This window comes from Sitophilus oryzae, unplaced genomic scaffold, assembly GCF_002938485.1.
Source record: "Sitophilus oryzae breed Bouriz unplaced genomic scaffold, Soryzae_2.0 scaffold_1000_pilon_pilon, whole genome shotgun sequence".
NCBI classification, from domain to species: Eukaryota; Metazoa; Arthropoda; class Insecta; order Coleoptera; family Curculionidae; genus Sitophilus; species Sitophilus oryzae.
The window spans coordinates 201,218-225,304 of record NW_022145617.1 but is presented as its reverse complement, the minus strand read 5'-3'; the positions used below and the strand labels follow the sequence as shown (position 1 = coordinate 225,304).

General features: G+C 32.7%; 1 protein-coding gene and 1 long non-coding RNA gene across 2 annotated transcripts; both read left to right on the top strand.

The window, feature by feature from the left end:
- Positions 1-2,381: 2,381 nt before the first annotated feature.
- Positions 2,382-23,035, top strand: LOC115891593 (putative fatty acyl-CoA reductase CG5065). The gene is made up of 9 exons (XM_030912134.1): positions 2,382-2,400; positions 2,461-2,674; positions 6,007-6,211; positions 11,555-11,690; positions 17,126-17,295; positions 17,832-18,067; positions 20,019-20,218; positions 21,740-21,997; positions 22,799-23,035. The coding sequence occupies exons 2-9, from the start codon at positions 2,477-2,479 to the stop codon at positions 22,959-22,961; spliced, it is 1,566 nt and encodes a 521-aa protein (XP_030767994.1). The 5' UTR covers positions 2,382-2,400; positions 2,461-2,476; the 3' UTR covers positions 22,962-23,035.
- On the top strand, positions 2,948-4,310 carry LOC115891670. Its single transcript, XR_004051892.1, has 3 exons — positions 2,948-3,678; positions 3,783-4,042; positions 4,100-4,310. It is a non-coding gene; the product is annotated as an uncharacterized LOC115891670 (long non-coding RNA).
- Positions 23,036-24,087: the final 1,052 nt, after the last annotated feature.

Here is a 24,087-nt window from a genome sequence, read left to right as displayed (position 1 = left end):
AACAAGGGCCTTGGATGGGGACCCGCTAAACTAACATAAACCTTTTCCGTTTCGAATTGTTTGTTATTTCTCTTTTATTAAAGTTCAGAACAGCATAGTTGGATTCCCTGGAATAGTGATCAAGGTTTTCTCTGCCGTGCTCTTTTACTTGTGAATTCCAGGCAGAGTACGCAACTCTTTTCATTTCATTTAATAAAATAAGTAGGGTTATTTACAAATTTAGCGTTTGATTTATATAACCGATTCTCCTCAAATTTCCCAAAATATTGCTTTTGTCGGGCTTCTGTTAAATTGTTGTTATACAGTTGGCCAAAATATTACCTCTTTAACTTTGTTAAACGAACTTGGGTTGTTATATTGCAACGTGATTTGATATGGTATCCCAAAACTAAAAGCACATTTTTCTTGCCACTTTTTTCCAACTACATAACAGTATTTTCAGATTTGTCATCGGACGTTTTGTCTTTTGACCACCATCATCGACTTTATGTTCTCTTTTAGTACCATATTAGATTTTTACACATCTAAATACCGAATGATCGAATAAAAACGGCGTCAGCGATGGCTATGAAATGAAAATCGCTATCATTTTATATGTAAAATTGTATGGGAAATGTCATCGATCGTCATTTCCAAGCTAACTGGACGCCGTTTTTTTTCGATCATACGGTAGATAAATTCATTGCGATTCTAACGATGTACAAGAAGTTATGCATAGTGGTTTTTCAACGTCAATAATTTGTAATAATCGTTTTTTATTAGAGGGCTTTGATTGTTTGAAAGAAAAACGCAACATGTTAAAACTTTATTACAGTTTTGACAGAAATAGCGCAATAACATAACAGAAACAACAGAAATATATTTACAAACGTATCCAGAAAGATAACGACAAGACATAATTCTATTTGTAATAAACTAAACCAATAATTTTGAACAAATAAGTAATTTTCGACATCATAATATAAAAGTCTTGAATGCGTTATCTAGGTCTTGCAGAAGTCTTGCACGGGCTTTGGTACGGGTAGGTTTTGGCCTATAACAATAAATATTATTCTCTTACAATAAATAATTAATATTATATTTATGTTGATTTAAAATTTAAAAGTTAGATTAAGTTAAAGATTAAAAATCCATACGAATGTTAATGATATTTTTATTACCTATTTGTATATTTTTTCTGCTTTTGTTTGTTTTGTAAATGCTTTGTCGATGAAGCTATTTTGGCTTTTTGTACAATAAAGGTTTATTATTTATTAAATCATCAAGTTTGTTTTGCTAAACGTGTTACTTTCTAACAGAAACAGAAAAAATATATTTATCAAGGGAATTTTCATAATAAAATATCGTTTTTGGTAATGACTGTTACAAAGAAAATAACGCAAGGTTTTCCTAATGACTTTTAAAGACGTAACAATCATTAAGAATCTCAGTATATTATGTATGTACGATTATTATTAATTTTTATATTCACTTGATAATTCGAGCGATGGTCTAGTCTAGCAAAATGCCATTCTAGGATATATAAAAGATATCACAAATAGTTTTATTAGTATAACATCAAAGTACACCTCGTACCGCCTAACAGTGAAGTGATGTGATTTTTTTAATTTTCAAACTTGAATAACTCGGTTATTTTGGACTTAAAAAACGGTAAAGAGATTGATAAAAAGCCTGATAATTTTTGCACTTATTTAAGACTCACCCTGTATAACCGTTTTTGGGAGCATTTGAAGGTTACAGGGCAAAATACAGTCGATGACACTACTGAATTTTTCTAGATAAAACTGATTTAGTGTTGCCAAATATCATCTTAAACATACACAAAGTTATAGCTGTACGCGTTATTATTATAACAATAGGACATCGTTTGTTATATTCAATTACAATTTAGGACGTGTTTGGGACTCTCAACAGATTAAGTTAATTACTTAAAAAATCTTATAAAATGGACATTGTTGATTTTTCCCCTTACTCTTTATTTTATCCACACAAGAATGTTTAAAATCAAGAACGTAGTTTGAGCGTTTTCTTACTCCTTTCTTAACCTCTATCTTTACTGTAATACAACGTTTTATCCACAAAATAGACGTTGAAGTTGAAGTGGTTAAAATTATAAAAATATGATAGGAAAAATTAGCAGTAAGCATTATTTTATGCTTGTATTGTGAGAATTTGCAAACGTTTTTCTTAAAATCACGGAAAAATGCAAGGGGACGATGATGGTATTCCGTTTCAAAAACAACGAATTGTCTATTAATATAATTGTTAATATAAATGATAAAGTTGATAAATAAAATAAAAATTTCGGTATTACAATAACGGAATATAGTTATTTTATCCCATAGTTGATAAACTATCGCTTTAAACCTTTTATAATGAAGGGATAAAAACTTCATTATTGTATGATAGTGGACAAAATATTTTATACGAGATATATTCTAAACTAACCTTTCATTTCAGGATTAATTTTGCAAGAATGGATAATGTTTCAAACATACCCGGTTGGTATGCTGGTCAAAGCATCTTTGTTACTGGAGCCACGGGTTTTATGGGTAAAATCCTAGTGGAAAAGTTGCTGAGGTGTTGTCCTGACATATCCACCATATACATCCTGATCAGGAACAAAAAAGGACGTGACGCTATGGATCGCTTGGATGATTTCCTAAATTGTCCGGTGAGTAAATTAGTTAAAAATAAAGTTTTGATTTGGATTCTCGACCGGGTGTAAATCAGCACATAAATAGGTCCATATTTGGTTCAATTAATCGACGCGTCAAGTTGCAAAACCCGTCTTATCCCACAAACGTTGTTTCGAGATAATAAGCAAAAACTGTTTTAGCAAATGTTTGAAGTGTTAATTTACAAAAAACGTATCCACTGAGTGTCGTCATCACTGTTCTGTATCTCGTTTTTCTACACACAAAAAAAGAAATACTTCATTTATGTAAACATATTTTCTCAAAATTTTTTACTAAATTTAAGTAAACAGATACTTTTTTCAAGTATATATGTTTCGTTTAAATATATGCATTTGCTTAAAAGCAAAATAATAATTATTCAATATATTTTCTTAATTTAAAATAATATTTTTGTTTAGAAACTCTGATAGTATTAATTGAAGTTTTAAATATACTGCTTCCAAAATAAGTTAGATATTCTATTTAAAATACCAATTTATTTCAATGAAATATATAAGGTTTTGATCAAGAAAAATAAAATATTATTTTAAGAGTCTTATATACTTCATTTAAAACAAATCTTTGCTTTAATTGTTTAGTATAAAATAATAAAATTCTCCAAATAAAAATAACCAAGGAATTAAAACACAGTTTTTCTTAAAATAAAAATATTTTATACACATTTTGAAACTACTATGTTTCCGTTTAAATATATTTTGCTGCACAAACCAATTAAAAAATAAACATATTTACTAGGATTAAAATTATTATTTTTTTATTAATTTTGTCTTGAGAATTAGCAAATTTCATTTCACCCCTTCCCATCACTTGTTTTCTAAACCTGCTTCAGGCGGCCGGTAATCGGTATTTTATAGTTGAGTTTTGAGTTGAACAGTTGCTTGATGGGACGCGGTAGGGGTGTTGCATGCGTGTTGCTGTTGCGTTTGGTGCCGTGGTGCGATTAGTTATTAATTATGGAAAAAAAGTTAGTAGTTAAAAAGTAAGTAAAATACTATAATAAATAAAAAATTTAATTCTCTTTTTACTCAGCTGAACTCGCTTTTGAATTTACATAAGCAAAAACTAAAAATAATTATTTTTTAGTCGACTTCAACAAGATGAGTACAATTCTTTGGCTGCTAAAATAGTGCTCCTTTTCCCACAAAGCCAATGGGAGTGTATTACTGTCCCCCTGTGAAAAGAGCATGTAGTCCATTTCACAAGACAGTTATGGCTAAGGGCAAACTAGTGAATCACTGCAGAAATATTTTATTTAGATCTGGTGATACCCAAAAACAAAGAAAAAGGCCAGATGACGAAGACTTTTGGTATTGTCCCGAAACAAAAAAAAGATAATTTAGAAGGTATAGCATTAAAATAGTAAAATTTAGTTGAAATTAACAGAAAGCAATCATTTTTAGATACATTTAAAGAAGAAATTGCATAGCTGCAACATAATACCGAGCCATGGAATAAAGTAGTGGAATATTGGACTCGAACCTGGGAAGTTCGATCCACATCATGTGACATGTCATCCTCAGTGTCGCAATACCTTGAAAAATGACCAAACCAAACCAATGTTTATGCTGTACATACTAAAAATAAACTTTTAACAGAGATATTTTTGCCTTACTTCAAAAATTTTATTTTACTCAAATGAAACAAAAAGAAAATTGTTCGGAGAATTGAAAAGTCTCAAATTTAAAAATATATTTATTCAGACTAAGTAAAAACTTTTGTTGCTTCAATTCGTTCGTATCTTAAACCAAACTTTTACTAATATTCATTTTGAGAAATAAGTTACTCAAATGGAGATTGAATATACTTTGATCAAGAAAACCGTTATATAACTTCAAATTCGAGACATTTCAAACAGAGTAAATGCAATTTCAATTGTAGAATTAGTTTATTTTCGCTTTAAAAGATTTGATATCTTTTTTATCGTTTGTGTCTTAGATATAGTAATAATAAATATTTAAATCTAAAATTTTTATTCTTGTTTTAAAAAATAAATCATTCATTAGGAGAATATTGTAGCATTAAATTTATCATTCTAAATACTTAGTATAAATATATATTTCTTTGCGTATATACAAAGTTAAGATTTATTCTATTTGAGTATTAAATGTTTGAAATAAGAATATTCTTTTTTGTGTGTAGAAATAAAAATTAATATTTAATTTTTAAACAGAAAAAAAATAATTCGGATAAGGAGCGGGGGGGAGGTTTATTGCAGTATGATGCATATTGCAGGTTTCGTTTGGCCATGAGATGTCGTCAGCGATGGCCATGAGATGAAGAATGATGTCATTTTATATGTAAATTTATATAGGAAATGTCATCGATCGCCATTTCCTAGCCAACTGGATGTTTTTTCGATCATACGGCATTTGCATCCTAACTTGGTTTATTAAATATTATATTTTATTGACATTGGCGCATCTGCCATGCTGTGTTCTAATTCTGTTTAGCGTGCACCAGGTTTTCCTTGGTAAGTCGAAATCTGGTGGTGAGTTGCCACCAGGCATGCATGGCATGTCACTGTTTTGTTTCGACGTCCATTCCTGATACCAAGCGTCGGTGATGCTCCATTCGTCTTCAGTTGGTTTTCTGGATCGGACGCGGTTGTGGTTAGCATCCTCGATGTCTGTATGGATCGGTAGTTTTTTGTTGTCCAATATCTTGTTAAACTCTCTGTATAGAGCGTTTATGCGGCGCAGACTTGGGGGTGGGATGTGACTTAGTACCTACTGGAAGCCATTCTGTGGGTGTGGACATGTGGACTATTTAGGACGAGATTCAGAGCGGACGAGCGAAGAGTAGAAGCTGAAGCATCCCAAGATGTTCCGCACAATTTTTGTATTATGTTGTTTCTTGTTTTCAGCTTCTCTGCTGTTTTTCATAAGTTCTCTTTAAAGTGTTCTGTCGAGTGTCACATCTAGGTACTTTGGGTTTTTATTGTGTTTGAGAAAAAGCCAGTATCTGAAACTTCTTCACAGAGGCTAGTTCTCCGTCTCCGATGTCAGAGGTACCAAAGTTTATGGTAGGAATGTTTGCCGTCTCGACTCACTCAATGATGAGGTTGTTCTGGAGACAGAACACGGAATAGGAGACAGTGGCCTGTTAAAAACCCCGTAACAACCCGAAGATCGTACCTACTTAGATCAAGATCTACAACCATTGGAGGATTCCCATTCAAAGTTACGGATGGATTATTCCAGGTTCTTGAGTTCCGTTGTAAGTTGGTTTTCACCAACGAATTTGCATAGAATTACGATCGAAATAAACGAAAAACAAATAATTGTCTAGAACATTTATTTTTCTTTAGGTTTTCGATAAAATTCGCGACCAATCCAACGGCGAAAAGCTGCTGAACAAGCTGCAGTGCGTTAGCGGCGACGTAACCTACCCTAATCTGAATATTTCCGAGCAAGATCTCGGCCTCTTGAAGGAGAACGTCACCGTCGTGTTCCATATGGCCGCCAATGTCAGATTCGACCAGCCGTTAAAGAATGCCGTACTATTAAATACCGGTAAGTTGGTGCAGATATTGAAATATTCTCACACACACGAGCAATACAAGCAAAATATATAGGTACGGACTAATTATTAGCATGTTAATGTATGGAATTAAACGATTAATTACTTGGGTATATGTACCAGTGAACTAGCCGTAGTTCTAATTCAGAGTCAATTTTTGGAAATGTTATTGGGTTGTAAAATTTATTATTTAACTAGCAGATCCGGCCATGCGTTGCTGTGGCTAAGGTTAGTGATGGGTTCTCGGTATATTGAAATTTGGGTAAATATTCAAGTTTTTACACCCGGTATACCTGGTGCCTCTCATAAGTGGCTCACCCCTATAACTTTTTTATTTTTTCAGATAAAAAAAAACAGATTTGGTATGTTAATATATGACATAAATTAGGATTGATTGACATCTTCAATTGTTTTTGGTCACTTCTTGTTTCACCGGAAATGACTACAACTTTTGATTTTTAAATGGCACCCTCGGCATTTTTTTACTTTATTCAATAAAATAACACTCTGAATAGAATGATATATCATATGTCAACTTTTGACATTTTCGCTTACAAAAAACTCGTATTTAAAATTTTCATCTAAAGTGCCATGGCTGTGTTAAATACACTAATTTTTAATCAAGGATCTTTGGAAAAATAAATTTGATCATCAAATGTTTTTCGTGTCTTGTTCTGGTCGGTTAAAAGATGCCCAAATCGTTTTTCGTCATATCTCAATTTTTTCAAATGGAACGAGGGTTGCTCATTAGCATACTTGGAAAAAGCATTTTTTTACGAATAATTTGGTACCACAAATTTGGTATTTCGAGTCAAATTGTCGTTATGAACCGCATGTTACAATTTCAAATAAACCATAATATTCGAAAAAGCAATTTCTATCGAATAAAGTAAAAAAATACCAAGGGAATACGCCAATCAATTCTAATTTATGTCATATATTAACATATCAAATCTCGTTTAAAAAAGTTATAGGGATGAGATAAAAAAGATGTGAAAAAAAAGTTATGATGAAATAAAAAAGTTATAGGGATGAGCCACTTTTGAGACGCACCTTGGGTATACCGGGTCATACCCACGTTTTTAAAAATTGTTAGAATACCTTAATTCTAACAATTTTTAAAAACAATGTGTTGTTAAAGTAGAATTATTGAATCACTAATATCGCTATTAAAAAATAGGGGTTGATGGTAGAAGGGTGAAAATTGAGAGATTTTTTAATGCCACATTATAAAAAAATAAAAATAAAAAATTCTGTTCGAAAAGTAAAAAAAATTGGGGTGGGCCACCCTTATCACTTAGGGGTATAAAAATAGGTAACATCCTATTCTCAGACCTACTGAAAATATATACATATTTTCATTAAAATGGGTCAAGTCGTTTCGGACATTTTGGAGTATAGTAACAAATGTTTTAAAAAACAACCCCTATTAAAAAATAGGGGTTGATAGTAGGAGGGTGAAAATTTAGGGTTGTATGTATTAATGTATTTTACATTATTTACATTTTATATTTTTATTATTTATACTTTTCTGTATTAACAGAAAAGTACTTTAAAAAAAATCACACATCTATATAGAGTAAAAAAGGAGAATACGCTAAAAATTATTACATTTTTCACAATAAGATCAATAAAAAAATGAACATTGTAGAGTCATTTTAATAAAGAGTTAAATTAAGTTTTCTGTCATTTTTTGGTTTTCGTCTGTCAAAATCTTCTCTGACTCGTTTGATAGACTTTATAAAGTAAAATGGAAAGTAAAACAAATATAACTAAACTAATTCGATTCTACACATATTTATTAGACTTTCCTCTTTACAAGAGGAAAAACTTTTTTATTATTGACATTTTGAAAAAAATGCATTCTTCATACAAATTTTTGCTTCTTTTAAAATCGTTAATGCCGTTTATACTGTGTCAAATTTCCATACCGTTTTAGAGAAAATTAAAAAAAAAAACATAAAAATTATGGTTGAATTTTTAATCCTAAAAGTCCTAAACATCTAAAGGCGTTTCTATGGTATTGTTATCTAAGATTGTTATTATTAATTTCGATAACCGTCATATTTTTTGCTGTTGTTATAGTACAAGATTTCCCGATAACTATTATCACCCTTCCCATAGCATTGAATCAAAAAGTATTGAATTAAATAAAATTCGAGCTTCTTTAACATTTTAAAACAGCAAAAAATATGACGATAATTAAAATTCTATCAATAACCATCTATCAAAAAATGAAATCGAAATTATATAACCATAGAAACGCGTCTTGATTTTTAGGACTTTAATAAAATTCAACTACATTTTCATGTATTTTTTTTAAATTTCCTCTAAAACGGTAAGTATGGAAATTTGGAAAAGTATAAACGGGATTAAAAATTTTAGAACAAGCAAACATTTTTATGAAGAATGCATTTTTTTCAAAATGTCAATAATAAAAAAGTTTTTCCTCTTGTAAAGGCAATCCAGGGACACACTGTAGGTAAATGATTTAAATTCTCAAGTCAGCTGTTCATGATGCCACGTGGAGTAGCATAACATTGGCCCAAATTCAATAAAAATTGTTTATTACTAACAAACGTCCATTGACCGCCCAATGTTCATTATAAGTACCTATCCTCTAATTATATTTATTATTGTTGACTGTGTATTTCTTAAGTATGACATTTTAATACTAACATCTTTATAGAATAGTATTTATTTATGGTTAAGCAATCAATTCTATCAAACAATTCTTAATGACTTACCGGTGAGCCTCAATTATCGATCTCTCTTATGTAAGCTGTCCTTGGTTAGAACTATTCATCGGCATATTTCAATTATTTTACTTTATCATTAAATCCTTAAACGATTTTAGTGTACCATAAACGTTTCTGCGATAATGTTACTTCTTTGTGCCATCTTCAAGGCGATTGCCTTATCATTAATTTACTGTCGATCATAATCTATGCCAAATGCATAATTTAACCATAATTAAATATGCAATAAAGTATTACATTACCCAGTTTGATATTTACGAGCATTCTGACATTAAGATTTTATGAATTAAAAAGTATTAACAACTCTCTCTATACTAATTCTTTAAACTGAAATATAAACAATGTATGCCACTAATTTTCAGGTATTTAGATGCAAGAAGTCGTAATTTCTAACCAATTCTCGTGGCTGGTTACTATAGGCTTGGTGCATTTCAGTTGATTTCAACAAATTCCGACCGCAGCGCTTCAACGGCAAAAATCAGAAATTATCACTCTATATAGTTCACGCCGGCGCCGCCCGCGCCGTCATGTTGATCGAATTAAAATAATATTGAAATCGGGGTTTTGCCATAATATTTTAGTTTTTTGCTAGTGCAGTTATTGAGACTATAAAACACTCTAGTACGAGGTTTGTGTGATGTAACGCTGTTTCGGGTAGTAAAAAATATGTGAAAAAGGATTCGAACTAGGCGTCTAGTTATGTTGTGACAATTTCAAATGTTAATAAAATTGCCCAAAAAAATGTCAATGCGTAAAGGAGAGCGTTGTTGGGTGCAATAACAACACAGCAGATTATAATCTTTGTTTTTTCTTTATTGTTTTTCGTGCTTCCAATTTTCGGAATCGGGCACTAGTTAGGTGACTAGTTTGCGCACATAGCACGCCCACTTATGGCCTCTAAAATTGTGCACAGCGCCTGACCGGCACAGTTATTAGAGAGATATCGGAAAACCGAATAGCGTCATCCAGTATTTACGCGTACCTTATCATGGTTACGATATGTGCGAGTCAATTTTTAACACAACACCCGCTAATATCGTTACCGCCTGACGTAATTTGCGGATCAATTACACCAAGCGCTCCTTCTTATATAATTAAGCGCTCTTTCTAACAGCGGTTTCACATGCGACGGACCGTCCGTCGTGTTTTTTCAAGATAGCCGTCGAACAAACTCCGTCGGACGGAGCATACGCGCCCATGTGAAATTGTTCATATAAACTCATGGTACTTACTCGAGGTCACGGACGCTCCGTCGCGGACGGTCCGTCGCATGTGAAAGCGCGGTAAATAACCTCTGATAACGTTTAAAAATTGCATAAATGGGCATGTGCGGGTATTTGACAACCGGAACCGGCCGGCGAGATCTTTTATTTTAGGTTATGTTTGAATTGTTTGGAATTATTGCTTTAGTTTTATTAGGTAATTTGATATTTAAGTAGCTGGGATTAGTTTTAATTAAATAAATATGGCCCAAAATATGGATTCCACCTCTCACCAATACTAAAGAACCTATAAAGAGTCTTAGGTTTACAGCAGATAGTGACTTAGCCCTTCTAAGAGAATGTGTTGCTTGTTGCCCTAAACCCACTGGCAGACGTTGAACAATAAAGCACTGGAAATAAGCACTTTAGCCCTTTAGTTTTAAAATACCTAGCAAACAAAACAATTTCAAAGTTTTAAATTCAAAGTTAGGGTAAGTTTAAATAGCGGACGCGACGCGATCAGAATTCTTTCCGATCCGATAACAATAAATGAAGAGAGTTAATACCACCTCACGTAAAGGAATTAACACCTGGCCTTATTAACCTCCATGGACGCTATTCGGTTTAGCGATATCTCTCTATTACGCTGTTTATTGTTATTTTACGCGAGTTTATTTTTGCGCACAGGAAATTTGACTCGTTTGCACATCGTTATAAAAAACAATTTTCGTACCACGAATTAGGGACAAGATTTTTATCTGTATACTTACAGGATACCTAATCTGTGATAACAATAACATTCAATAACTTAACTTTCCCGGATATTCAACTCTCCCGAAAGAACATTTTATAGCTTCATGTTTCTCACAAATCTTGATCAAAAGCAAAAACGGATTCAAGCAGTTGACGAAACAAGAGAGGATAAAATTTAATCAACTAATGATTAAATGTTTCATGAACATCTTTTAAAATTATAATTATATGTACCTTTAAAAAATTTCGTTATACTATAGCCGAAATAGTCCCAATTATGACCCACTAGCAAAACCGGTGATTAAAACTATGCTCGCTACCGCAGTTGAATTCATCTGAAAAGTTTTTTTAACTGGAATAATAAATTATAATACGTTAGACCTTCTGAAGATTTCAAAATATTTACTTTTTTATTTTTATTTTTAGAAGTTTCACAAATTATACTTCCTTTTCTTCTTCCTATAACGCTTTTAGAATAATTAAATAATACATTTTTCGTATTCTCGCTATTTAAACCCGTGTATTTGTAAGTACCAGTTGTTTACGATATTCTCCGATGGTGGCAGCACCGGCGGAGAATGCACCAAACCTATAGTACTATATCTATTCTGTTTATTTTCAGGTGGTACTTTGAACGTATTAGATTTGGTGTGTACCTTTAAAAAACTAAAAGTATTTCTTCATGTTTCTACCTCTTATTGTCACTGCGATGAGACCAAATTAGAGGAAAAACTTTATCCATCACCTCACAATCCAAGGTAAGAGTTTATAATATTAGAAAATAAATCCAAATATTTAAATAATTAAAAATAATATGTACTTAAAAGAACAGTAATATTCAACTCTGTTCATAATAATAATAATAGCTCCGGTGTATAGCGTTTAACGCCTTGGGAGTAGCAAGGTACAGCTTGCCATACTAGAGCCGTTCGGTACACAAGAAAGGTAATGTGGCTAGCACTACGCTTCAACCGCCTATTATTACCTCAGGATTGTGAATCCCAAGTACTCAGTTAAGGCTGAGTCGACCTAGGTACCCAAACTATTTTTATTTTAATAGAAATAGCTGCTGGAAAAAAAGAAATAAGAAATAATTATAACTTTAATAGAAATAGCGGCTGATGAAATGCCGGGTGTGGGATTCGAAATTCAAACCCACTACCTTGAGATTGGTAGACGAGAGCCTGTACCTCTACGCCAACGGGCACCTACTGTTCCTACTCTGTTCATACTATTTGTAAAATCGACTGTGTTAAAATCCTTTTTCCTTTTTTATATTTTTATTTATTTTTCCTGAAATGAACTTACCATAAAGGTATCTATTGTAAGAAATTATTTTTTCTATAGGTTTTGCGGATTCTTTCAAAGTGAGGTGTTCTGGTGTTTCACTATTTTCCCCACAGAATCGTTGTTTCTTAGTTTCAATCCACTGAAGTGTTCGTTGAGGAGATAGTGACCTGTTAAAAACCCCGTGATAATCCGAAGATTGTTCTTACTTAAAACAAAGAAAATTTTTCGGTCTCGGTCGTAAGTTCTGAGAAATTTCTTCGAGTGTCTTTGACCGTTGGAGGATTCCCATTCCAGGTTTCTGAAGAAGTTTTCTTCAGTTACGTTTTAGTTGGTTTCCACTTGGGAAGCAGAACGGTTCTGGTCAAGTTAGTGGAGTATTCACTCCTTTTCTAGCTAGATCGTTTGCTTTTTCATTATCTTCCAGGCCTTGGTTGACTGGGGGACACGCTCTTGCCTAGACAATCTCTAGGCATTCTTTGACCAACTTCGAATTGATGGTTACTGAATTGATCGGTTTTAATGCTGCTTGAATTGGATAAGATGACTATTTCTTGTTTCCGAATGTTCTTGTTTAAGATAAGTTCGTATCTTTCGATAGATTTCGGCCTTAAGGATGCTGGTGTAGGTGTTCATTGGATTGCTACTTTTCCTGCTCAATAAACTGTTGTTATTAGATTTTAAATTTATTGCGTATTATCCACAACAGGATATACTCAAAATTAGATATGGACATAAGCGATTCCCAACTGCGATTTAGGAAGGGAATGGGCACAAATGAAGCGCTCTTCGGTTTAAATGTTCTTACGCAAAGATGTTTAGATGTAAATAAAGATGTGTACATTGATTTAATAGACTTCGTTCGATAGAGTTCGACACAAAAAACTAATCGAAATATTACAAGATAGTCGAGATATAAGATTGATAGCGAACCTGTATTGGAGACAGACCGCTAAGATCAGATTAGATGATGGTTTTTCTGAAAATATAAAAATACAACGAGGTGTGCGTCCGGGATGCATCTTGTCTCCCCTCCTTTTCAATATTCATATAGTGAGGCCATCTTTCAAGAAGCTTTAGTAAAGGGAGATGAGGGAATCAAAGTGAATGGTCAACGAATCAACAATATCAGAGACGCTGACGATGCAGTAGTAATAACAGAGAATGGTGAAGATCTGCAAAACCTACTTCAAAGAATAAATGTCTCCTGCAAACAATATGGGCTGAATATGAATTTGAAGAAAACAAAATTCATGATTATTACAAAAGACTAAAATGTAAATACTTCAATATTCAATATCAATAGACAGTACGCTAATAGAAAAAGTCCAACACTACAAATACTTGGGCACAATAATAAGTGAAACTGCAAGAAATAGAGTCAAATTGAGCCAGAAATTCTTTTTTAAAACTAACGAAATTTCTTTGTAGTAGAGATATAAACTTAGATTTAATAATAAGAATGCTCCGATGCTACGTGTTTTCGACCTTATTATATGGTGCCGAAGCGTGGACCCTTAAAACAGCCGAAATTAGTAGAGTGGTGGCTTTCGAAAGGTGGTGTTATCGTCGCATGTTACGGATTTCTTATTTCTTGGGTCGATAAAGTTACAAATATCGAGATGTTACGCCGCCGTATATGAACAAGGAAGAAGAAATACATAAAACCCTTAAGAGGAAAAAAATTGGAATATATATTGCACATGTTATAAGAGGTCCTAAATACTAATTGCTCCAGAATATTATGGAAGGAAAAATCCAAGGAGGACGTAGTCGGGGCAGAAGACGAACATCCTGACTGAAGAACTTCAGAGAATGTTATGGAATGACGTCGAATGTATTATTTAGAGCAGCAGCAAATAAAATCAAAATAGCCATGATTATTGCCAACCTCCGTTAGGAGACGGTACTTGAAGAAGAAGATTTTAAATTTGACATTTCGTTTCTTAGCCACCATTTCCAACTTTTTTTGGCAATACCGAACCTCGCTTTTTATTTCCTTTTTAAAAGCTATTTTAAATTTTTTTATATAGTTCATCTAGAAAGTATCCGGAAAAAAAGAAAGCAGCATTACAATTATCGATATATATTTTTTGGACTTGAGTTAAAAAATTATAACAAATTATTAATTTTATTTACTTATACAACCTCCATTTAACTCCAAACACTTAACTAAACGTCCAGGTACACCCGAAACTAGGTCCACACCATAATGTTCAGTGGCGGTAGTCCAGGCCTGTAAAACTGAGCGAATCAAATTTTGTTTATTTCGTGGAGCTGCTCGTTCCAATTCAATCTTCATTAGTACCCATATGTTTTCAATGGGACTAAGGTCTGGTGAAGCTGCTGGCCATGGAATTGTGGCCAAATGGTGTTCTTGCATCCAAGCTTGAGTATAGGCAGACGTATGGCATCTTGCATTATCCTACTAAAAACGCCACCCCTCTGGATATAAAACATGAGCCGTTTCAAGAAGAAAACCATTTAAAATATCACAATATTTTGCACTATTAACAGTTCCATCAACTATACACAGAGGTGTAGCACCACGCTGAGATTGATCCCCAACCCATTATTTTAGTGTGAAATTTTGAAACTTGAACGGTAACATTTTCTTTTGATGGGATTTTTAGGTGGTTTCCACCAAGCTGGAAACAACTTTCGTCAGAAATAAAAACATTATTAAAATTATCTTCTTGAAAACGTTGACAAAAATCCATTCTTCGCTGCCTTTGAAGAGGTGTTATTGCAGGTATTTTTTTGGCTTCCTTGATATGTAGCTTTGTCTTTTCAGTGACATGCGGACGGTTTCTGGACACCCTTTTAATTTTCGCTGACTGTCAAATCTGTTAGCCAATTTGCGAAACCCTAGGCACGGATTCTGTCGTCCTAATGCCACTAAAGCGTTTAAATTATTTTCGCGAATCTTACGCGGTCTTCCTGAAACTGGTCCATGCTTCATATCTGTGCCATTTTTTATCCCCTTTATTGTCTCATATACTGCACTTTTTCCGAGTTCAGTCAATTGCACTAATTTTTTAACGTTTCGAACACCTTTTCTATACAAATATTCCACCATTTCTCTTTTTTTTACTTGCGACATTATTTCTCAAATCTTAAGCCGGTTTACAATCAACAATATTTGACAGATGGTGTTGCCATGCGATTTTGGTCATAGCCTACTATCGACACAACCTACGTGGTGGATTACTGTTGTCTTAGGTTAGTTATTAAAATAAGGAAAAATATAAAATTCCGGATACTTTCTAGACGGAATATAGATGATTTTATTATCCACTTTGTTCTAGTCTAAGAAGTATAATAAACGCGTATTTAATTTTAAGCCTGTTAAAATTTTATTGTTCAGTTTAAGATGTTAATAAACACCGCAGAAGTAGGTGTGATGTTACATAAAAACCAAAGACAATTAAATAAACACATTAAAACTTTATTTCAGATACCGATATTTAACTGCCTACTAGTTATCCGTACTTTTGCTTTTATTTACGTTTTTTGCTTTTATTTATTAGCAGTGGTAATTATGAGTTGCTCAATTATCTGTTCGCCGTTTGTTTGCAGTTTCAATTTACAAAAGAAATCGTTTCTTTGGCTTACATAACTATATGGCCAATGAGTCATTTGTGGAAATTGCGATAAAAATTGGTAAAAATGTAATTACCTTGTTTGAATAGATTAATTAACAAATGTGTATTAGCGAAACAGTGAAAAGTTAAATATTAAAATTATATCTACAAATAATGTCTATATCCTTGTGTTTTGGGTTCAAAAAGTTTCTTGAGGGTTTCAAGGGGTTCTTGAAAAAGTCTGGGTTTATCGCCACTGGAAGGGAAATCTACAAAATAAGAAAGTATTTTTTTGTACTTAAACACTACTGCGTTGGATCCAAAAAATACACTAAGATCCATTTTGACTCAATCTAAGTCAATGAACACTGAAGGACAAAAACAAATGTGTGATATACTTACAAAATACTTATGAGACACGGGACACAGAGAAGATTTTAAAAATACAAAAATTATAATGAAAGAGCCGATAGTCTCTAAACGAAAATTAAAAAAAAAAACTTTTTAATCCAATGTAATAAACTCCTACTCAAAACAATTTTCGCATATTTTCTAAAAAAAATATTAATTTGAAAAACAAGACACTTTGAATTCCTTGACTCATAGTTTTAAATAGTTTGGATACAGTGAAGGAAAATTCGAAAAAATAAGCCTACACGTTGACTTGTAATTTTTAGTCGGCGGAAAAGTGAAAACAATACATACTTACGGAGCCGATCCGCCGACTATTTAATTGCATGTGAGCGCGGCTCTATAAGGATATATTGGCTACAAATAAGCAATTAAATAGTCGGCCGATTAAAAATTGCCTGTCAGCGTATAGCGTATAGCCTAAGGCTACGCAATGCAATCAAATATTGGTCCGATCGGCTCCATAAAAATGTGTTGTTTTCACTTTTGCAACTAAATAGTCGGCCGACTAAAAATTACATGTCAGTGCATACCCTAAAAAAACTCAACAAGAGAAAGGCAGAAAAATGCATGCTTCATTTAGAAATATGTAATAATTACTTTTATTTAAATATACGATAATTGTTTTGAGTAGCAGTAGTGTATAAATATGATTTGTTCATAACCGTTTTTATACCGTATGATCGAAAAAAAAACGGCGTCAAAGACGGATGGGGAATAACAATCAATTATAATTTTGGTGAGGTCAGTCTCTAACATTAATTATAGGAAGATTTAAAAAGGATAGAACGTTTCCAGACGCCCTTTTTTCGATCCTATGGTATGTTTTTAATGATATTTTTACATAGTTGATGTTCATCACATAAGTAAATTTAAACTCGGTTAATAACATCTATACAATCTACTTTCAGACATATTTTGGAACTGGTAAAATGGATGGATGCAGATTTGCTAAGAATACTCACCCCAAAATTGTTAAAGAATTCACCCAATACATATGCATATACAAAGTGTTTGACGGAACAACTGGTATCAGAATATGCAGTAAAATTTCCCATATCTATTTGCAGACCATCAATAGGTAAGTTTCTATTAAAACTTTAAATTACTAAAATTATAAAATTTACTCTGTTTTAATCCTGCGAATATTTCTTTTCTAAGATACTTCTAGAAGTCTCATAACTTCAAATTTGGAATTTTAGTTAGCGTATAACCTATTGTCTTCTTCTGGTACATCTCCTCAGCTCTTCTGAATATCGGGGCAGTATCTGTAATTTTACACCATTCACGAATACTGCGAAGCCATGAATATCGTTTTCGGCTTGGTCTTCTTTTTTCTTCGATCTTTCCCATAAGTATTGTTTTTAGGAGGGTATTATAAACATCATAATTTTCAACTTATTCAAACATTTACAATTATGGTGCTCACATATTAAGAAATTCTCTTTCTAGTTGGGCCCATTGTTGTGGACATTGGATAAATGGACATTGTTGTTTTGTCCCCTTACACTTAAATTATTAAGGAAACCTGAAGTATTTAAGAATGCATTTTTGTTCTTATTTCTTCCAGATTAGTACTAGCACATAACATATTATTAAAATCCAATTTATGTTTAGTTACAGCGGCATGGAAAGAGCCACTTCCCGGCTGGGTGGATAACCTAAACGGACCAACGGGCATTCTGATTGGTGCGGGCAAAGGTGTCATTAGAACGATGCACTGCAATCCGGATTTCATTGCCGACATAGTACCGGTGGACATAAGCGTGAACGCCTTGATCATGATCGCCTGGAAAACGGCAATCCAACCGAAAGTTAACGAAGCTGATGTGTATAATATCACAGTAAATCAGGTATGGATAGTAGTGATCAGTATAGGATAGTTTCCAGTGCCGGACAGTGGCACAATAGGTGGTCTATGGTTCTATATCTATTCCTCTCGCATTCTCTGCAGTAGTCGTAGTTGGAAATCTTCCATCTCACGAACATTACTCCTGTGGGACAGTTCCTAGTGACGACACTTACAATTATGCGGACTAGATTCATTTTATGCTCTAGTAGTTGTTTCCTCTTTTAGTAATCTATCACTGGCCACAGTCTTCAAGCTGTAGCGCAGTCTTCACGGTGTTGCTACGTCTCTTGCTGCTTGGCCTTAATGGTAGTTTCTATAGCTACCTTCAGTGTGATGATCGTCACAAGTGGTGGGTCATTTACCACTGCCTCCCCCAGCACCCTTTTTATGAGTCTGCCCGCCTTCTGGTTACCCGACACATTGCTGCACCCAGCTCAAAGTGGTCTCGCCTTGGCGCAGCCATAATAGTGCTTCTCGGTAGTCCATCACAGTTTTCGATCTCACTGATTGCATTGTGATGCTTCTTAAAGCGCGTAAGCTCTCAGAGTATATCACGATATCTCCTATTGTTCTATCAGCGATTTTCCCTAATATACAACTGGCTGATTTCTTTATAGCGTAAACATCTGCTTGTAGAACATTGCAGCCATCCGATAGCCTTAAAGATCGTCGGATGTCTAGTTCCCCTGAGAAGATATCTATACCTGTGCCTTCTGGAGTCACGGAAGCATCTGTGTAGACTACTATCTCTTGAGTGTTCATTACTAGGTTGCTTTCCCCAAAAGCACTTAAAAAGTTTAAAATTATAAATACTTGTTCTTTACATGAATATCTTCTGAAGTTGGTTTGCTCGGCCAGAGCTGCAACAAGTCAGTTTAAAAAGTCTTAAGTCATTTCTAAAATCAAAAAAAATCAAAGTCAATTTTAATATAAAGATCAAATGACTTAAGTTTTAAGTCTTTGACTTAAGTCATTTTCTTTCAAGTCAACATAACACTTAAATCAATATAAGGTCATTTAAGTATTTTTTTGACTTAAGTCTTTTTTTTTACTTAAGCTTTTTTTTAGCAAGTTAAATCAGTAAAATGACTTAAATCAATATAATTTCTCTCCAAGTCAAGACAACCAGAATTCAATTTTAATAACTATTTATTAAATGTTAATATTAATTTTCTTGTATTACCCATTACCGATTTTTTTATTATCTATAATATTAATTTATTGTAAATATAGATTAGAATATAATATTATATAAAGAACTATAATAAATAATAAAGAAATAAACGCATCAAGGACATAGAAATACACATACATATAAAAACATCAACAACTTAAATAAAATTAAATTTCGTGGTACTTTGTAGAGGTTATCCCATTTTTGTATGTTTTCCAGTGTTTCTCGTTTATGAACAGCGAGACAGAAATACGGTTTTCACAGTTGCTACTTTTTTTTATGAAACTAAAGATGGCAAACACATATTTGATGCCGCTGTTAAAAATTTATGATGAAAATATATGAAAAAAACCTGAATCTTTTCTAAAAATACTTAAATCGCTTAAAATATTTAAATCTTTTTTTAATGACTTAAATCTTTTTCTATTTCGGAATAAAGACTTAAATCACACGTTATTTTGAAAATGAAATCTTAAGTCTTAAGTCAGCTTTCGAAATATGTTTTCTGTGAAGTTTTTTGTGAGCTTGCAGCTCTGCTTGCTCCTAATATAATTTTAAAGAAGCAACAAGCCTTTTTTTCAATATCCGGAGTACGTAATCATTCATGATAAAGACTTAATTTTTGCAAAATGAAATATTCATACTACATACATATACCAATGATTGCTTACTGTCGTCAAAGTGTCGACAGGGATATTTTTCTAGCTACGGATTTTTTTGGCGAAGAATAGTTGACGTATGAATGGTGGACAAAATATTATATTATTTTCTTTTTTAGAAATATGCGTTGAATTGGGGCGAAGCTTTAGCAATGGGCAGGAAACATTTTTACCAGTACCCATTCAGTGTGTGTCTTTGGTACCCAGGAGGAAATATTAAGACTACGTACGCTGCCCACGCTGTTTCGGCATTTTTTCTGCACACTGTACCAGCCTATATAGTCGATTTTTTCATGTACTTAACAAATAATAAACCTTTGTAAGTATATAGGTACAGTATGATCGAAAAAAAAAAACGGCGTCCAGTTGGCTTGGAAATGACGATCGATGACATTTCCCATATAATTTTACATATAAAATGACAGCGATCTTCATTTCATAGCCATCGCTGACGCCGTTTTTATTCGATGATACGGTATTATTAAGTATTTAAAATAGATATATCTACTATGGTAATCGCAAAACAATATGAAAACAATTTCCGATGCACGTGATCAACTTTGAGTGACAAGCGATGGCGACAGCGCTGCCAGATTGTGATGGATTTATGAGATGAATCTTAATTTAAAACTGACAATATATTTTTATTATATCAAAGAGTTTTACGCTTCATCTTTAATTTAATAACTAATATTTTAGTAATTAATTGATTTATTTGTTTTATAGCTTACTTTACTTATTACATATTGGCAAAAACTAGTCCATTATGAAGATTATTCTAAGCGTTATTATGGGTTATTTATTTATTTATTTATTGATGTACATCTTACAACGCCATAAGTGGTAATAACAATAAGTAAGAGGATGCACAAACTAATAATCACAGAATTTAATAAAAACTAACTTTGAAAGTGGTATAATGTGCTTATCAATCAAACTTCTTTGACTGCAGTCAAGGGTAATAAATGACCTTTATTATCACGTTCTAGTTCAAGTTGTTTATCAGGGACTGTTTTTGCTTGGACTGTTTAAATACTTGGGCATATTTTCAACACACAATTTCAAGAAATGCAATACAAAAACTCGAAAATTTAGTTCTTAAAAGAACTGTTTGTGCTTAAAGGTGCAATTTAAAAAAAAACTACGAAAATAGGCAAAAAAATGAGAATTGCTCACAAAGACTCAACAACAACACGATATTATACAAAATAATGACTCACATTAGGATAATTGCCGAATAATAAAGAACAATATTGCTGAACACAGCACAATGTGACCAACATAGCGATAATAAAAATCGGTTTAAACTATTTTTTGCAGCTATAATCTAAATAAAATATTTGTTACAATCATTTGCTCTATAAAGTAAAATGAAGAGCTGCTTGGTATCTTAAATTATACAACAAATTTAAACATTTTTGCCAAAATTTCATTTAGTCAGGTTTCTAGACTTTAATGTCTATGTCGTTATGATTGTTGACGTGCATCGGAAAATGTTTTGCGATTACAATATCTATATTATTATTTATTTAATAGAGTATCTGATGGAACCTTGAATAAAAATATTGAGAAAGTAATCTGGAAATGCTATTGTTACGGATTCCGTGGGTCCACTAATTTAAACTCACTATAAAATAATTAACGGATTTATTTTCTCACTGTATACCATAATTTATACATTTATCCTGATTACAATAAAAAATTAATTACTTGAAAAAAATCCTTCACCAAATTGTCAACATTCGCTTCATTTAAAAGTTCAGATAGATAGATGACTTACCTTTAAATTGTTTACGATTTTATTAACATAGTTTACAATGTTTTCACTTTTCATTTTAAGCTTGGTCCGTACCCAACAACGAATACACAACGGCTTGAACGTGCTTCAGTACTACACCACGAGACCCTGGTACTTCCACAATGAAAAACTAGAAAAATTACACGAGGACTTGAGCGATAAAGATCAGGCTATATTTTACGTGGATAAAGGCCAAATTATGAACGACGAATACATGGTCAGTTATATTTTGGGAGCCAGGAAGTACTGTGTACACGAAGAACCAGAAACTATACCATATGCAAGAAAAGTATTGAAAAGGTAATATCGTTGATTTAAGGAACAAGAAAATGCGCAACTTAATGGGCGATTTCGTGATACAAAACCTGTCCGAGATGTAGCTGGCGTTACCGTTAGCCTGTCCGAGAATTCCGAGATTTAGTTTAGCACTACGCCGCTGCGCGCTGATGTCGTTTACAGCGCAGCGGATAAAGAATACTGTACCGTAGTTTTGCTTTCGGTCGACAAAGCGAGTGATTTATCCGTACATTTACGGATTTTGGGTACAGTACGTTAATAATACTGATTTTCTATCAATAAACAATTTAATATAATATTATATGATTAAAGAAAGAACGGCGTCAGAGTTGGCTTTAAAATAAAGATCGCTCTTATTTCATATATAAAATATTATGGTAAATGTCAATAATCGTCATTTCCAAGCCAACTAAAAGACTTTTTTCGATCATACGACATATTCAGTACATGTAAAAGAATTTTAATTTTTGTTGTTTATTCTATGTTCAACACGAATAAATTTTCAATACATAAACGCGGATTTTTCATTCAAAGATATTTTCGTCAAACGTATTACAGAGATTACACATTTTAATATGGCAACACTGTCACGAATTCGCCCATTAGGTTGCGTATCTTCCCAATTTTTTCAATCAAGGCTTTAACCCCTTGAAGTTATGAAACGAAGCAGAATCGGAGCTATGTTAATATTAAAAATAAATCTTATTTTTACGTTAGGACTCCCCACGAGAGATTGTACATGTTTTTTGAAACACCCTGTATAAAAGTGACATTCTATTGCTGATAATTTTGTTTCCGTTGCAGGTTGTACTATTTAGATGTCCTGAAAAATATAATCCTGTGCTGTTTAGTTATATACACATTCTACATATTGTTCAGCAGTGTATTAGGGAAAAATAAATCGTTGCCTTCATCAAATATTACTATTGACAGGACTTTAAAATCGTTCGTAAGAAACGAACCATAAAATTATAAATTATAATTATTAATTATAATGTGTGTATAAATAAGTGCATTTATTTATATTTATGTTTATTTAAATTTTATATCTAATTTTTTTGTTGTTGTGTGTTTTTGCAACAAATATAATTATACTTTATTGTATATTAATTATTATTTTTAGTAACGTAGGTACCTACTAATAGAAATAGAATTTATTTGATAAAAACGCATTGAAAATGTACATTATTTGTGAAGTCGTAATAAATCTTAATAATAGAAATACTGTAAGTATCGCAAATAAACCAATGATAGAAAATTTTGATTTGAAATTGTGTAAATGTCAATCAATATTTATTGCATTCAATCTGGAGTTTTATTTTTTCACTTCAGGTAAAACTAAACCATTGATAATGCTTTTTGAACATGTCTAAATATTGGCTCCCTGTTGATTTTATTGCGAAGATATTGTGGGATTGTGGAGTAAATAGTTTTTTTTTATAGCTACGCGTATCGGATGATTTTTTTTATTTGATTCATTGATGATTGTGATGATTAAATCGGACGATTTTTTCGTTATTGATGATGGGGTTTCATAGTGCACGAAACGTCGTCAAAATATCATGAAAAGATAGGGCTCTATGAGTCCCACATTCCGAGTTTCAGCCCTCTAGCTCACATAGGGCCCGAGTTACGGCGCTCCGATCGTTACCACTTTTCCTGACGCTTCTCGTGTGTCACGGCTTTCAATTTTTACTTTTACTTCAAAAATAAATTAAAACTGTACAGGTACAATGCGAACCCATCAAGTAAATGCCTAAAATCAAAAAAAAGCATCTACAGTTGTCAACCTATGATTTTGCCAATGTCAAATGGTATCATCCAAATGTAATTAATAAGTAATTTTTCTTAAGACCTTTCTAACAATTTTTCTTTATGAAATGTTGCACGCAGTATGCATATACAGGGTCGCTTTTATGTATGGAAACGGTCGATTATTTGGTAAAATCCTTGTTTATATATTCTTAAAGTTGCTCAACCGACTAGACAAAATGTGCTGCCAACTGGAGGACAAATAGTGAACCTTTCGGGCCGGAGTCAAAAATATCGATTATTTTCGTTATCTTCCTCAGAGTAATGTAATAATATAGCCC